This window comes from Cuculus canorus, chromosome 18 (assembly GCF_017976375.1).
Source record: "Cuculus canorus isolate bCucCan1 chromosome 18, bCucCan1.pri, whole genome shotgun sequence".
Taxonomy (NCBI): domain Eukaryota; kingdom Metazoa; phylum Chordata; class Aves; order Cuculiformes; family Cuculidae; genus Cuculus; species Cuculus canorus.
Genome location: NC_071418.1, coordinates 10,194,964 through 10,210,052, shown reverse-complemented (window position 1 = coordinate 10,210,052; position 15,089 = coordinate 10,194,964). Strand labels below are relative to the sequence as shown.

At 55.8% G+C, this 15,089-nt stretch overlaps 1 protein-coding gene across 1 annotated transcript; it reads right to left on the bottom strand.

Annotated features, from left to right (window-relative positions):
* Positions 1–140: 140 nt before the first annotated feature.
* LOC104060772 (TBC1 domain family member 24) lies at positions 141–10,951 on the bottom strand. The gene is made up of 7 exons (XM_009562610.2): positions 10,566–10,951; positions 7,442–8,477; positions 7,022–7,180; positions 5,178–5,241; positions 3,655–3,750; positions 2,654–2,930; positions 141–1,873 (listed from the first exon to the last, which is right to left on the bottom strand). The coding sequence occupies exons 1-7, from the start codon at positions 10,666–10,668 to the stop codon at positions 1,728–1,730; spliced, it is 1,881 nt and encodes a 626-aa protein (XP_009560905.2). The 5' UTR covers positions 10,669–10,951; the 3' UTR covers positions 141–1,727.
* Positions 10,952–15,089: the final 4,138 nt, after the last annotated feature.

Below are 15,089 nucleotides of genomic sequence, written 5' to 3'. Positions count from 1 at the left end.
TTGCCTTTCCAGGCACCTCGTGCATCTCTGGGATGAGAGAAACGGCCCCTTGCCAAGGGAGAGGGACTCCCAGGGGAGACTTCCAGCTGGGCAGAGTCCAGAACAGCATCATGGAAAGAGAGAAATACTGAGGACACCATAGCAGAAGTTTTAATTGAAGTGAAGGAGTAATTCTGCAGTGCTCTTTCACCAATGCATGGTCACCTCCTCTCTCCACCCTTGGAAGTCCATAGACATTCCGAGCGCTGCCTCGTGCCCGGTGCTGTGGGAGCTCGCTGCCCTCGCCTGCTCCTGCCCACATCCCTGCCTGCTGGGAGCCGGCACCGGGGCGGCAGCAGTTGCTGCCCTGAAAAGCTCGAGAAATGGAATAGATGGAAGAAAAAAAACACGAGCAGGAAATATACTTGGATGTGGGATATGTTCTCATCCTGCAGCCGGGTGATGGCCCTACAGCCCTGCCTGGTCTGACCCAACCACACATACGCGTTCACATCCGTGTCTTATTCTGGCACATCTCCCGTTGTCTTGGCGCCAGGCAGTCAGCAGGGTTGGTGAGGGCTCGTGTGTGTTCTCTGCTCACGGTCCCACATCACCCACAGCCCCTTTGTGGTGAGCAGAGTCTGCAGTTCTGCACAGAGCGGCGGTGGCCGGGGGTCTCGCTGGCTGCAGGTGCACACAGCGGGTCGGTCTTTGATGGCCACAATATTAGTGGAAGGTTCAGAGGGGAAGCGTGTGAAGCAGCTGAAGACACTTGGGCTGTTCAGCTTGGAGAAGAGGAGACCTCGTCGAGATTACAGCTTCCTCACAAGGGGAGGAGGAGGAGCAGGTGCTGAGCTCTTCTCTCTGGTGACCAACGACAGGACCCAAGGGAATGGCAGGAAGATGCCAGGGGAGGGTTAGGTTGAACATCAGGACAAGGTTCTTCCCCCAGAGGGTGGTAGAGCACTGGAACAGCTCCCAGGGCAGCAGTCATGGCACCAAGCCTGACAATATTCCAGCAGCATTTGGCCAACGCCCTCAGCCCCACTGTGGGAATGTTGGGGTGTCCGATGAGGGGAGAGGAGCCGGATGATCCTTGGGGGTCCTTTCCAGCTCAGGACAGTCTATGATTCTGTGATTCTATGATCTTTGCTAATTGCTGATGATGAATTTCAACCACCAACATGGAGTCGCTGTGCCAGAGGGTGATCATTGTGCGAGCCTGGGGAGTCCTGGTAACCCACAAAGGCTGCAGAGTTCTGTGCATGGCTTAACAGGTGGCACTGGGCTTGAGACCCCAGGGAAGCAGGGGCTGAGACCTCCGGGTCAGCTTTCTACCTTGGTGTTGGGGTTTGCCTGGGCTCAAAATCCTACAAAGTCTGCAAAGGCGCCGTTGCTTTGCTGAGCCCCAAGCCACAAACAGGCCAGGGAGGTGTGGGAAACACCAGGCTGGCTTACCCCATCTCCAGCATCCTAAATTGGGACAGATTGGGTGGAGTGGGCTGGGTCTAAACTGCGGGAGGGGACCTCAAATGTCCCCGAAGGCAGTGCCCACAGTGCCTTTCCCAGCACCACATTGCCCTGTCTCCACACCACCACGACAGCTGACCATGGAGGGGAGGATGGCAAGTGGAGATGCCTGCTTCACTGCCGGCCAGGACCTCAGCAGGAGGGTAGGATGCCAGCCAGCGTGGTGAGGGGTCCCCATCTCCATGGGCAGCACGGTGAAGGGCTGTCCTCTATAGGACTTAGGTGTTTCGGAAGCCCCACACTTCCAAGAGCTGCACCTGGAAGTTCTCCTGGCAGAGTGGAGGGTTGTCGAAGGTCTCACAGTGCTCTGTGTGTCCCCAGAGCAGGTTGGCATCGAGGGATAGAGCTTGGCCTCCTCCTCCACCTGCAAAAGCAAATAAGATGGTCAGGATCTGCGTTCCCCTCCCCACTGCCCGAGCAGGACCACTGTCCTACCCAGCGGGGTCTCTCAAGGCTGTGCCTGTATCAGCTTTCTGTTCTTTGGCCACATGATGGAGCTGGGCTGGGATGCCCTGAGCTGCTGAGTCTGCTCATGGGGATCTCCCGGAGCCAGCAGAAGAGGTTGTCCTAGCAGCACAAGCTGAATTATTGACTGCTTGGAGAGCTGGAGAACAAGGAAAGTTCCTTGCATCCCCACAGCCAGGCTTCCCTGAGCCTGCTCTGAGGGCTGGAGAGGAGGCAGAGGCAGCCATAGGGAATGCACAGGTTTCTGACTTGTGAACCCCCAAAGACTCGGCACCCCTGCCCACACCTGACCCTGCAGATGGCAGCATGGGCAGGCAGCTGGCGTGTCTGCTCCAGTGAACCATGCCTGGCCCTTCCTCAGGCTGATCTCCACCCACATCTCCTCCACCACACAAAGTGGAGGAAAGGGCTGAGAAAGGACACAGCAGCCCCAGGGTTGCAAACTTGGCTGGGAGGTCAAGTGGTGCTCTCCCTCGGCTGGCAGAGCCCCCTCGGGCTCTCAGAAGGAGCATCCTTGCCTTTGGGTAGCTTTGCAGTCTCTTGCTGGCTTGAGGATGAAAGGGAAGGCTTCATCTCCCCTGACCAGGAGGTCTTTGCCTCTACAGGAGCTCAGATTAAAGCCCTTTTCAGCCAAAGCTGTGGTGTATTGGCAGATGTGTGCCTGACGTTTGGTATTTACCGATAATGATCCCTTCCCGAGAGCCGGACATGAACATAGAAGCTGTTTTGGAAGGCAGGAGGAAATGCCTGATGGCCAGAAATGGGGAGAGACGGCTTTTCCTCTGTGGCACAGGCACAGTGAGATGGTTTGAGCTGGTTCCGCGTTCATCTGGGGAGGAGCGGAGGTGGAACATGGGAGAGGGGGAACGCGACCGCTGGCATGAGCGTGGCACGGCTTTGGCCAGCTCCGGCTTCTTGATGAACACCCACTCGTACCTTTCTGTGTTGGGACGCACCTGGAAAATGGGAGAAACACGGTAAACCCTGACCTTCAAGGCATCTCCCTATTGTTGGAGGAAGAACCAATAGGGATTGTTGGTTCTGCCTGGCCACGTGGATCAGGGCCAAATGCTGCAAGCCAGGTCTGGCCCTGGAGTAGCAGAGGGGGACAAAGTGTCCTGACAGTGCCAGCGCTGCTTTGGAGGTGGCTGTGACTTAGAAATTGGCTTTGTATTCAGGTGCTGCTGGAGATGGGCCAACCTGCGCTGCCCACATTGCTGTGTGGATGCCACATGGAGGCTGCTGCGATACCAAATGAATGCTGGACTTTGCTCCCAGGATCTCTTGGACCAACTGAGCCTGCTCCCTCTGCAGGGACACCAGGGCCGGTTGGGGAATGCTCCATCCAGGAGCTGCCCCAAGCAAACAGGGCAGAAACCTGCCCTGCCACCCAGGCTGTTGTGACTGGAGGATGCTCCAAGACCCACCCAGGGTTATTGCACGTTGCCTCTGGGGCTCAGAGCAAGGGGGAAACCCAAGGCTGAGTTCACTCTCTGTTTGCTCTGCTCCACCACAGCAGCTTCTGTGCTGCTACCTCCTGCCAGAGCTAAGGGACAGCAGTGGGACCGTGGTAAGGAAGCAGGTTGGTGCCACTGTGCCCTGAGCTGTCACAGAGGTAGAGGAACAAGCAATCAACAGACCAACCCACCAGCATAAACCCAGAGATAAAATGTGACTTACAGTGAACACAAAGCACTCCCCTGTCCCAAAGAAGCCTGATGTCGCCCCACTCTTTTTCCTTTCACTCCAGTCGGAGGAGAGAAATGCCCCACACACCTTTGGGAGAGAGCACAGGGAGACGTCAGCGGGGGAGGTGCTGTGGCCGGAGCGAGTCCGGACACACTGGCCATGGCGCTCAGGAGGGAAGAGCTCTGTGAGATCCCCGGGGAAAACAGAGAGCCAGATTCTGCTGTGCCAGCTAAATCCTGCCCTGCCAAGTCCCTGCTGCTCTGGAGGTGAGTCCTCTCTGCTTCAGTGCCTAACGGGGGTCTGGGAGATCTGGCAGGCTCTTAGTTTGGAGCAGGGATGGTTGCAGTTTACTGCACGCCGGTGGATTGAGCAGGGCTATTCGGGCTGTGCCAGTGCATTCCCTGGCCAGGGCTCAGGGCCAGGAGCTGTTCCTCCCACCCCCAAGAACATTTCATAAAGGAATAATGGTTTGGCTCAAAGGGCTGAACAGGCAGCACTGCAGAATGTGTGGTCAAGGAGTCCCTCACCCTCCACTGGCCCCTGGTGAGGTGGTCATCTGTTCCGTGAGTCTTTAGGAAAATGTGTTAAACCAGCATAAACTCAGGCAATGTGGTTTTGTTGCCTATAGGGCTTTGAACTAGTACCCGGGAAGGATTGGACCCTGCTCTCCAGGTGTTTTGGCCACTCCTCCCATCAGTGGTCAGGCCAGTCCTGGTATGGATGTCCTTGATGTGACCATGGCTGGAGGGGAGCTGCTGAGAGGTAGGGAATCACGTCTGTCTGTACTGGATAAAATGAGCTAGAAAAAGGTTTTATAAGTCACTTTCCATTGCCTGCCCAAGACTCCAGGAGGTGGCAGGACATTTATCTCTGCACCACACTGGAATGTCAGGCTGGAGAAATCAGGACTGGTTGGTCGATAACTCATTGGGATGCCTAAGCAATTTACAGAACTCGCCTCTGCTGTTTGATGAAGAGTGGGGAGATAAAATACACGTTTACAAGCTCCTCTCGGAGTCCCCAGGAGGACCCGTGGCTCTGGGGAGAGCTGCAGTTATCTCACTACTTTCAAATATTGTAGAGGCCGTCCTTATTCCTCTTCTGTTTCCCTTGTGGGGCTGCTTGTGCTATCAGGGAGAGATCCTTGCACTGAATGCTTTGAAAAAACATCCTGGCTCAGGCAAAGCACCTAGTGACTTCAGGAAAGACATGACTACTTTCCTGTTTATCAAAGACTCATGGCTTACTCTGTATAAGCAAAAAAAGAGAATCACTCCTAGCCTCTCCATCTCACTGGCTTCTCTCTGTCTCCCACAGCAGCACTGTTGACACCAGCTTGTGTCTCAGGTGGCTCTTGCTGCTGGAGGTGCAGTTTTTTCTCTCCTGGAAGCTGAAACAGACCCAGAGCAGAGCAGGAAAGGGACCCTGCAGTGGCTCTAAGGAACACCAGTGGGCTCAAACCCCCTCCATCCCCTTCCCCACACCAACACCAGCGCAGCTTGGGAAATACCAACCTCCCCTTCGGTGGTTTTTATGAGCAGCACCGTTGGTTCGTAGCCTTCACAGCATGTGTAAAACCTGCAGAGATGAACAAGGAGGCTGGGTTAGTGGGGTCTGAGACCTAGGGATCCTGGGAACGCGGTGAGCACGAAGCCATAAAGGACAGTGGAGAGAGGTGGTGGCTCTCCTGAGCCTATTGCTGTGCCCACAGCCTGAGGAAGGTTGTGGCAGGACAGCAGTGGAAACTCATACCCACGTAGCTCGGCCAGTGTCAGTGCAGGAGCAGGGTAAGTTGGCTGATGAGACTTCTCGAACCATCATTTTTGCTTGGAGAAGCAGGTAAAAACTCAGTTAAATTCGAACATGAAATCCTCCCACCCTCAGGTGCCACACTGAGGGGACTCTGTGGAGGTAGTTTGCCAAACAAACTTGCTCTAATGGGGATGAGTTTCATCATCCGGGCTCAGCATCCCATTGCTGCCCTGGGAAGGTGCAGGGCTGCGCTTCCTGGGATGGGGCTGCACCACTACCCCATCGCGCCCCCTCACCTCCCGTGGGCTGGGGGACACTCATGGTGTTCACAGAGCTGCTGCCATTGCAGCCCCACCTTTACACACCACCCTGAGAAACAGGGGCCATGGATGGCATGAGCAGTGTCTGCAGAGAGCCGGGCATCCCTCCTGGTCAGCAGTGAGCTGCTGTTTCATGGCAGAGAAACGCTCTGTCACCAAGCGTTTGCAGGATGTCCCTGCTTCCCACCACACCCTTTAGCCTGGAGAAGAGGAGAAACCTCATGGCTCTCTGCATCTCCCTGAAAGGAGGTTGGGGTGGGGTGGGTGCTGAGCTCTGATAAGTAACAAGTGATAGGGCAAGAAGAAATGTCCTCAAGTTGTGTCTGGGGAATTTAGGTTGGAGATTATGAAAAACATCCTTAGTGAAAGCATAGCCTAGCCCTGGCAGAGGCTGACCAGGGCAGTGGGGGAGTCTCCATCCCTGAAGGGGTTCAAAAAGCGTGTAGATGTGGTACCTGGGGACATGGTTTAGTTGGCACAGTGGGGCTGGGCTGATGGTTGGACTTGATCATCTCAGAGGTCTTTTCCAACCTTAATGAATCCGTGATTCTACAATTCTGTTGACCGTTGTCCCCTGTCCCTGGGCTGTCTCCAGAGCTGACACTGGTCTTTTCATTGCAATTTTGGGAATTGGCTATGATACTTGGTCTCTCTTAACTTGAGTTTAGAGGGTTTGGTGTCTTTCTCATTGCAGGATGTCCCTACCTGCTGCCTGTGGCTGCCCTGGGCTCTGCCTTCTGTTAGTGCTACCTCTCAGCTTAACATGCTCCTACAGAGGAGCAGGGTTTGGGTTGCTGCCGGAACACACTCGTGTGAAGGCAACCTCAGGATATCGAAGGGTTTCTGCTCTTCACAGATTGGGAATTCAATGGCAGACTCATTTTCCAGCTCAGCTTGGAGTTGCAACACCAATTGCCATGTCCAGCAGCTGCCCTGTGCTCCACACCACCGGGAGGGAGCTGGAGCCCTGGAGATGGTGCGATGGATGGACCTGGACAACCACAGCATGCCCAGCACAGCGTGCTGCATGGGGAGGTGCCCCTGCAGCACATCTGCAGGGCTGGACATTCAATGCAGTGTCAAGGTGCCGACGGCCACCTGGCTAAGCCTCAGCCCTCTCCCCTGCAGCCAGTGCTGGCCCAGGCCACACTTGAGATCTTGAATCAAGCCCAGGAGAGTTCTCAGGAGACTTCAGATGTGCCCCATAGACACAAAGCGCTGCTTCTTTCTGTGCCACCAACTGGCCTATCGACTCGACCCAACCCAACAGGCAGGTAACACTTTACCTTTGCAGGCTGCACCCATCTTCTGAGGTGGAGAAGAGCAGCAACGGGGAGAAGAGGGAGAAGCGCTCGGGGATCCAGGACCAGATGATGCGCATCTCCTGAGCTGTTACAATGCTGGAGCTGAAGTTCTGCATGTCCACAGCCAGGTGGAAAGACTGCCTGTGCAAGGGGGACACTCATTACTGCCAAGCTGGGGTCCTCGTCAGCTTTTAGGGGTGCATCAGGTCTTATGCTTTTGGCATGGTGAACTCTCTGCTAGCATCACTACCCCAACTGTTGGGTGCCTCCAAACAGGGACTCCACGAGGAGCTGTGAGGCACCCCCAGAGCCCAAGCTTGGAGCTCACTGCATGTGGTATCTCCATCGTAACGGGTGGTTTGTCTGCTTAGCCCCAAGAGCTGGCAAACAGGGAGGTCTTACCTGCTCTGCGCCATGGTTATGCCCCTCTCCATTAACGCCTTCCTGTTGGCCATCTGGAGAAGCCATATTTCCTTGCGGGAGAACAGCCGGATGCCAAAAGCTCTCTCAAGGAGTTTGTCAACAGTCATGTGCTCAGCAATGTTCTGCACAAAAGCCTGCAGGTTTGCCTTAATGTCAGTCCTCTCCACCTCAGTGGAGGTCACTGAGAGCCTGTACTGCTTCAGCAAGGCCAGGGCGATGCGGTAGAGGACCTTCTGCCCCTCCAGCAGGTAGACATCAAAGACACGGATGGCGTAATTGAAGGGGAGGTCTTGAAAAAGCCACGATAACCATTCAGAATAGACCTCAAAGACGTTCTCAGATGTGCTGGCTATGAGTTTGTGAGCTGCTGGGCAGTGCTTGTTGGCCAGATCTCCAAAAGTCATGCAGGAAGCCTGGTGGGCCAAGAAGGACTGGTCGATGTAGCTGGTGTGGGGAGCATTGCTGGCGATGAGGCGAGAGATGTTCTCAAAGCACTGAGCTTCATCTTTGCTGTAGTGCAGCAGCAGAGCCACCATAGAGGGGAGGATTGGGCTGTAGGTTATGTCAGGGAAAAGATTGCCAACACAGATGAGGATCTTCTTCAGGGCGGTGACCCCTGCCAGGTTGAGGCAGTATGTGGGCATGGAGCATCCTTCCAGGAACTCAGGCAATGGGTGGGAGCTCACACTCAGCTTCCCGAAGAGCCGACTCGCCACATCCCTGTAGACGAGAGCATCGGGAGTGACGAGCCGGCAGGCGACCTGCTGGATGAGCTGGTGGTAGACCTGAGCTCTCAGAGCATGGCTCACCGCCCAGTAGCCTTCTCTCGCCAGCTTCTTTAGCTCCTTCGGGGGCCTGCAGAGGATGTCTCGGGGGACATCTGCCCGCTGCTCTGGGGCTGGCAGCCTGTCCCAATCCACAAACTGTCCACAGCCCAGCAGAGAGGAGGCGTCAATGTCCCACGTATCAGCCTCAGACGTGATCACGACGGTGACTGCAGAGGAGCCAAACGTCTCTGTAGGGCAAAGACTTATTGTTCAACATGCTTCACCTCCTCAGCTGACAGCATTTCACCCTGGCCCATGGAGCTTTGAAGCCCTATCTTGTACTTCAATAGTTCATCTCCCCCTGCAAAGGGAAGGGTTCTAGGAGGCTTTGCCTGGCTGGAGAAGCTTGCTTTGCTCCCATGGGACTGGGGGACAAACACTCAGACCCACAGTGAAACCACTGTACAGGGGCTCTGGAAGGTGTGGGGCTGGGCACCAGCTGGATGTGGGGCTCTGGGAGGTGTGGGGCTGGGCATCAGCTGGGTACGGGGCTCTGGGAGGTGTGGGGCTGGGCACCAGCTGGGTATGGGGCTCTGGGAGGTGTGGGGCTGGGCATCAGCTGGGTACGGGGCTCTGGGAGGTGTGGGGCTGGGCACCAGCTGGGTATGGGGCTCTGGGAGGTGTGGGGCTGGGCACCAGCTGGGTATGGGGCTGTTTCACCACACCGCAAGGGTCTTTGCATCCCTCCTTACTTTCCAGCCTATGACCTGCAGAGAGGGGGTGCAGAGAGCAGGGGTACGGTCCCTGTCCTCCAGGGATGCCCGTGGGGCAGCAGTGTCACAGCACCAAGGATCAGGAGCAGCTGAGTCCCACCCCAGGTGTGCAGGGGCAAGAAGGGACCGCGCAGGCAATGGGGGCCCAAGTGATGCTGGGACCAAGAGGGACTGTTTGCATCGTGTCCCCTGCCAAGCACAGAGCGGGGCAGGAGCTATGTCCTGTCTGGGTCTGGCAGCCCAGGACCGGGCTGCTACATCCCCAGGCAGAGCTCAGGCATTCACCCTCCCTCTTAGTGCCTCCTGCCAAAGTCTTCTGCAAAACTTGGCCCCATCCGGCTGCTCGGGTGCCAGAGAGAAGGTGCAAGTAGTAGGTGCTGCAGTGAGAAGGGCTCACCAAGGGTTGGGGGACAGTCTGCAAGGGGCCAAAGGGTCCCTGTTGCCCACATTACCCCCGTCCAGCTAGAGAGACCCCACCCAAGGGGCTGCACACAGGGCCTGGAGAGCATCTCAGAGACAGACTGAAGGTCTCCGGCTGACCCTCAGAAGGGTTCCCACCACCCGTACCAGCTACCAGCCCTGGGCTGGGAATAGCAGCGTTCGAGCTCCTCCTAGAGAGCAGCGAGCAGCATTTTCCCTGGGATTGCAGAGGGCTCAGCTCTGAACCCTGTATCAGGAGACAGCAGTTGACTATGCATGGGTGGCTTCTGCTGGGCAGTTAGTTGACAAAGGTAAAGTTGATGAATTCTCTGATGTATTTATCTTGGATGTGCTCACTTCGGATGTGGAGTCTGGAATGGACATCTCTGCTCTGGCCTCAAGGGACAGCAGTGTCCTGGCCTCGTGTGCTGCACGCGTGGCAGCTCGTGGTGGCACGATGAGGGGATCTGGGTGCCTGGGCCACTCCCAGGCTGAGTCTGGCTGTGGCTCCTGCTCTCCAATTTGTTTTGGTCCGTGCTTGAGTTCAGCAGACCCAGCGGATCAGGTTCAATTCCAGTGCAGGAAAGGGGCAGCAGCTGCAACCAGTTGCCCCTCTGCCTGACTACCTGCTTTGAAAACAGACAGGCAGACCCTGTGGCCAGACAGACGGGCTTCGAGCTATAGAAACCAGGCTAAAACGGATATTGGGGTTGGAGCAGGGCTGTTTGCAACACCGTGATTCCTAAATTCACCTTGTCCTCATAGCTGTCCGCGTTGAGAAGGTGCTGCCCTGCCTGATGTACTGAGGAGCATCATCAACCCAAGCCCACACAGCTCTGCCTGCCCTGGGATGTGCCACGGATCTTGGGGAAGGAAATGTGGGTCTGCTTCAGCCCCTCTGCTGGGTGTGTGGTGAGGCCCTGGCCCAGGTTACCCAGGGCAGTGGTGGCTGCCCCATCCCTGGGGGTATTCAAGGCCAGGTTGGATGGGGCTTGGAGAAACCAGATCCAGTGGGAGGTGTTCCTGCCCATGGCGGGGGTAGAACTGGATGAGCTCTGAGGTCCCTTCCAACCCAAACCATTCCATGATTCTATGATTCCCCAGCGTGAGACGTGTGCCCATCCCCGGCTGCAGCTCACTCACCTTGCCTGGTGCCCGTGTTATCATCCACGGCTGGCTCGGCCATGGGGAAGCTGCTGGCCACCCTCGCAGTGGAGCGGGGCAGGCTGAGCCCCACCTGCAGCATGTGCCCCGGCTCTGGAGCACGCTGCTGCCACGTCCCCTCTGCCCCTGTCACTCACCCTCGCTTTTAAGGCGAGTGCCAGCCTGCTGGCAGAGGAGGTTTATTTGGTGTAAATAGGGCGAGGGGAGGAGCGGCTCCCACACCTGCATCGCCCCTTCCTGCCCCAATTCCGCACCAAAGCCGGAAAGGGGGACACAAACACCCTGGGAGGAGATAGCCATCAAAGCAGCAACATGGCCATTAAACTTAAGCATTTGTTTTTCCCAAGGATAACCTTCACGTTCCTGCTGTGGGGTTCACTCCCTTTGCCAGCGTCACAGGGTGAAGGAGGGCTGGAGCCTCTGAACCACCCGCTGCCACTATTGCCTGTCCTTGAATGATGGAAACATCAACACAGGCAGTGGGTTTGCAACCGCTTCCCACTGGATGGGCCTGTGGGAGTCAGAAAGAGAAGCACGTGAGGGATGAGTGCCAGGAACCGGGTGACAACGGAGGGAGTGGGGCCATGAGGATGAAGCGATGCCCTTCTGCGAGCACCTCGCCTGGAGGAGCTTTGCAGGGATGGGTTCCCAGGGGCTGTGCTGGATGTGCTTCTCCCCCCACACACACTGAGGGAAATCTATGATGATGCTGACACACTGCCAGCAGCACCCGTGCCTCCTCCGTCCACAGCGGGAGCACAGGGTGGGAGCATTGTGGGTGCAGTTCTGGTGCTACAGCTTTTCCAATCTGCCCCCTTTGAAATGCTTGTTATCGATCAAATTTCACCTCTAAATTCTTTGCAGAATTGCAAACCATATATTCTATTTATAGGAAAAAGAGTTCAGGTAGAGGAAAAGCACCCTTCAACAGCTGAGAGATGCTCCCAGCAACGTTGCATCCATCTGGCATTGTGACCTGGAAAGCTCACAGTTCAGGCTGCCCTCAAAAGTGGGCATTTTTATGGCATCCGAAAATTGCTTAGGGTTTATTTTTTCCTTTAAAAATTTGGGGTTTTCCCCTCTGATAACAGCAGCTACAGGTTGTTCCTGCCTCGCCTCCCTGCCTGCAAGTCTGCAGGGTCTGCGTGCCTCTGCAGCACACCCCTGGGCGGGGTGGCATGAGTGGGCTCGGAGCAGGCGACAAGTCTCTCTGCAGACCTTGTCCTTTCTGAATGAAGCACCTCTGCCTTGATGTGCCAAAACCTGATGTGAACAGCACGCCTGCCCTGCCACCCCCCTCCTTCTGGCAGGCTGGGAGCCCGGGGAAAGGGGAGGTGAGGGGCTATGTCAGCCGAGGGTCCGCAGGGTGCTGCGCTGCGTGGGTGGGAGGCGAGGGGCTGATCCACAGAGGGTCTGATTCTGCACCCTGAGCCTGTCTGCAGGCTTGATGGGCAGCGCTGCTCCACACACCGCATCTGAAAGGGCAGGTGATGATCCCCAGTTCTGCTCCTGGAGCTCTTGGGCTCCCTGTGCTGCAGCCCACCCCAGTTCGCAGCACCGTGGGGTCATTTGTTCTCTCTTCAACTCAAACTTTTTGCCCAGCTCCTGTGACATTGGGTCCTATCACTTTTCCCCAGGCCCTTGCTGGCTGCCTTCTCCTTGTTTGCTTTTCCCAGGACAGCAGGAGCCTCTCCCTGCCCAGTTGAAGTCTTGAAACCTCCTGCAGCCCCCTGGCCGCCTGCCTGCTCCCCAGCAGGTGCTCCACTCTGAGACAGGAGATGGAAGGGAATCAGAGGTGGTGCAAAATGGATCATGGCTTCATGTGGTTTTAATGGAGAAGAAATTAAATATGTAGAGGCCACGCTGGCTCTGGACGAGCGGCGCAGCTGGAGGCCATCAATGTTTCATGCTCACTGCCTGCGAGAGCAGTCAGCCCAGTTCGGATGGATGAAGAGGGACGGAGAGATGAGCCAGCTCCCTGGGGATGGAGCCCATAGCGGGGCTGCCGAGGCTGGCATGGCTCCCTGAGCTGCCCCACACAGATCCACGTGGTGCCCAGGACACTTCTGGTGGGTCCATCTCAGCCTGTATCGCAAACAGCATGGCCAGCAGGAGCAGGAGAGGGATTGTGCCCCTGCACTCGGCATTGGTGAGGCTGCACCTCAAATCCTGGGGTCAGTTTTGGGTCTCTCACTACAAGAAAGACATTGAAGGGCTGGAGCACGTGTGGAAAAGGAAACAGAGCTGGGGTAGGGGCCGGAAAACAAGTGTTATGAGAGATGGTTGAGGGACCTGAGACTATTTAGCCTGGAGGAGACCAAGAGAAGACCTCATCACTGTTTACAATTATCTGAAAGGAGTTTGTGGTGGGGTGGGTGCTGGGCTCTTCTCCCACGTGATAGGTGATAGGACAAGAGGAAATGGCCTCAAGTTGTGCCAGGGCAGGTTCAGATTGGACATTAGGAAACATTTCTTCACTAAAAGGGTTCCCAGACACTGACAGAGGCTGCCGAGGGAGGTGGTTGAGTCCTGATCCCTGGAGGTGTTTAAAAGATGGGTGGACGAGGTGCTTAGGGATATGATTTAGTAGTGGACAGGTACGGTTGGTCTTGATGATCCTAAATGTCTTTTCCAACCTAGTGATTCTGATTCTATGATCCCGATCACTCAAATCCAGAGCATGGGTGTCAGCCCCAGCCCCAGGTCGTTGCTGGAGAGCCGCCCCAGCCAAGGGGCTTCACCTCTGGGTCTGAGCGCCCATCAGGAGCACAACGGACACTGCAGCCATCCATAAATGTGCTGATGAGGATGTGCTCGTTATCGTGGCCTGTCACAGCATGCTGTAGCAGCCTCCGGCTGACGGCAATGAAACATCACTGTCAGTGCCCTGGTGCTGCTTTTCAGGCACCCATACCCATGTCTGTGTCTGCATCAATCTGCGTCATCAACCACACCCCAAAAAAAGAGAGCAGCCAAATCCTGGTGGATCAGGTGTGGGAAAGGCTTTCTGGGCTTGGATGGAGGCTGCTGTGCCTGCTCGTTACTGCAGAGCCCTTTGCAGCCAAAATATTGACAGTGTCAACACCACCCAGCGTCACGGCCGCCTCCCGGCAGCCCAGCCCTGCTGCTGCTGGCAAGGGGACAGGGACGAGGGCAGGGGAGGCTGTGACTGTCACCTGGACATGGGAGGGCTAGGAGAGAGGAAAGAGAGAGGATGGACAGAGGAAGAAGGGAGGGAGGAGAGAGAGGAGGCTCGGAGGAAGAAGGAAAGACACAGGAGTGGAGGAGGAAGGAGGGAGGACAGATGGAGGGAGAAAGGAGGAAGGAGAGAGGGAGAAGGGAGGAAACTAGGGGGAGAAAGGAGAAATGAGATGGAGAAGGAAGGAAGGAAGGAAGGAAGGAAGGAAGGAAGGAAGGAAGGAAGGAAGGAAGGAAGGAAGGAAGGAAGGAAGGAGGGAGGGAGGGAAGGAAGGAAGGAAGGAAGGAAGGAAGGAAGGAAGGAAGGAAGGAAGGAAGGAAGGAAGGAAGGAAGGAAGGAAGGAAGGAAGGAAGGAAGGAAGGAAGGAAGGAAGGAAGGTGGGTATGCACCAAGAGGTGTTAACCAGGGCTGAGAGCCCTTGGGAAGACAGAGCACCAGGACATGTCCCATGTGGCGCTGGGTGTTGCATCTCAGCTCAGTCCCAACGGTGGCTCCACTGGGGTCTCATGAGCTGACACATCTTCTGTTGTGCTGGTATTTAAGGTGGGTGCAAAAACCCTGCAAAAACAAAAGCAACTTTTCCCATCAGACTCCTTAACTTGCAAATCACTGCAGTGGATCCTGGCGTGCAATAACATGAGGCTGCACGTCCCATTACACATTGGGATGCAGAGTATTGATTTCTACTTCCCAGCACTTCTCCAGTCTCTCCAGACTTTATCACTCAAACTGCTCTGCCACTCAGGGCCGTTATTCCACAGAATTACAGAGGGCAGGAAAACTGCCTGATTGCTGAGCAGCTGGTTCTTCCACTGGGCTGCGTCTTTGCATCTTCCCATGTATTTTGTGCTTCTCTTGAAGATGAAAAAGACCTCCTGGAAAATCAGGAAGAAGCAACGGGCTTGGATGCAGTTTTGCTCCTGACCCAAGCATCATTCTACCATTCCCAGGTTCCCGAGGTTGTGGGGATACCCAGGTCTGGGGATGCTGGCTGAGCCCTTGCACTTTCTCTGCCTTCTGGTTTTCTCTGTCCCAGTTATTCTCCAACCCTCTGCACCACAGCTCCCCGGCCCAGTTTGGGTTGAAAGTTCCCTTGCTGTACATTTTAGACCATAGTATCCCTGCAACAGCAACATACAGGTACCCCGATGGCATTAAGGCAGCTTAGTTCAGCAGGAGCTGCATGCAAGAGCCCACTGGTGCCCTGCAGAGCTGCCATTGAGTTTGGACCTTGCTGGCAGCATGCAGAATTGAAAATATAATGGATTTCCTTCTTCCTCGCAGTGTGCAACATCCCAAGTCCA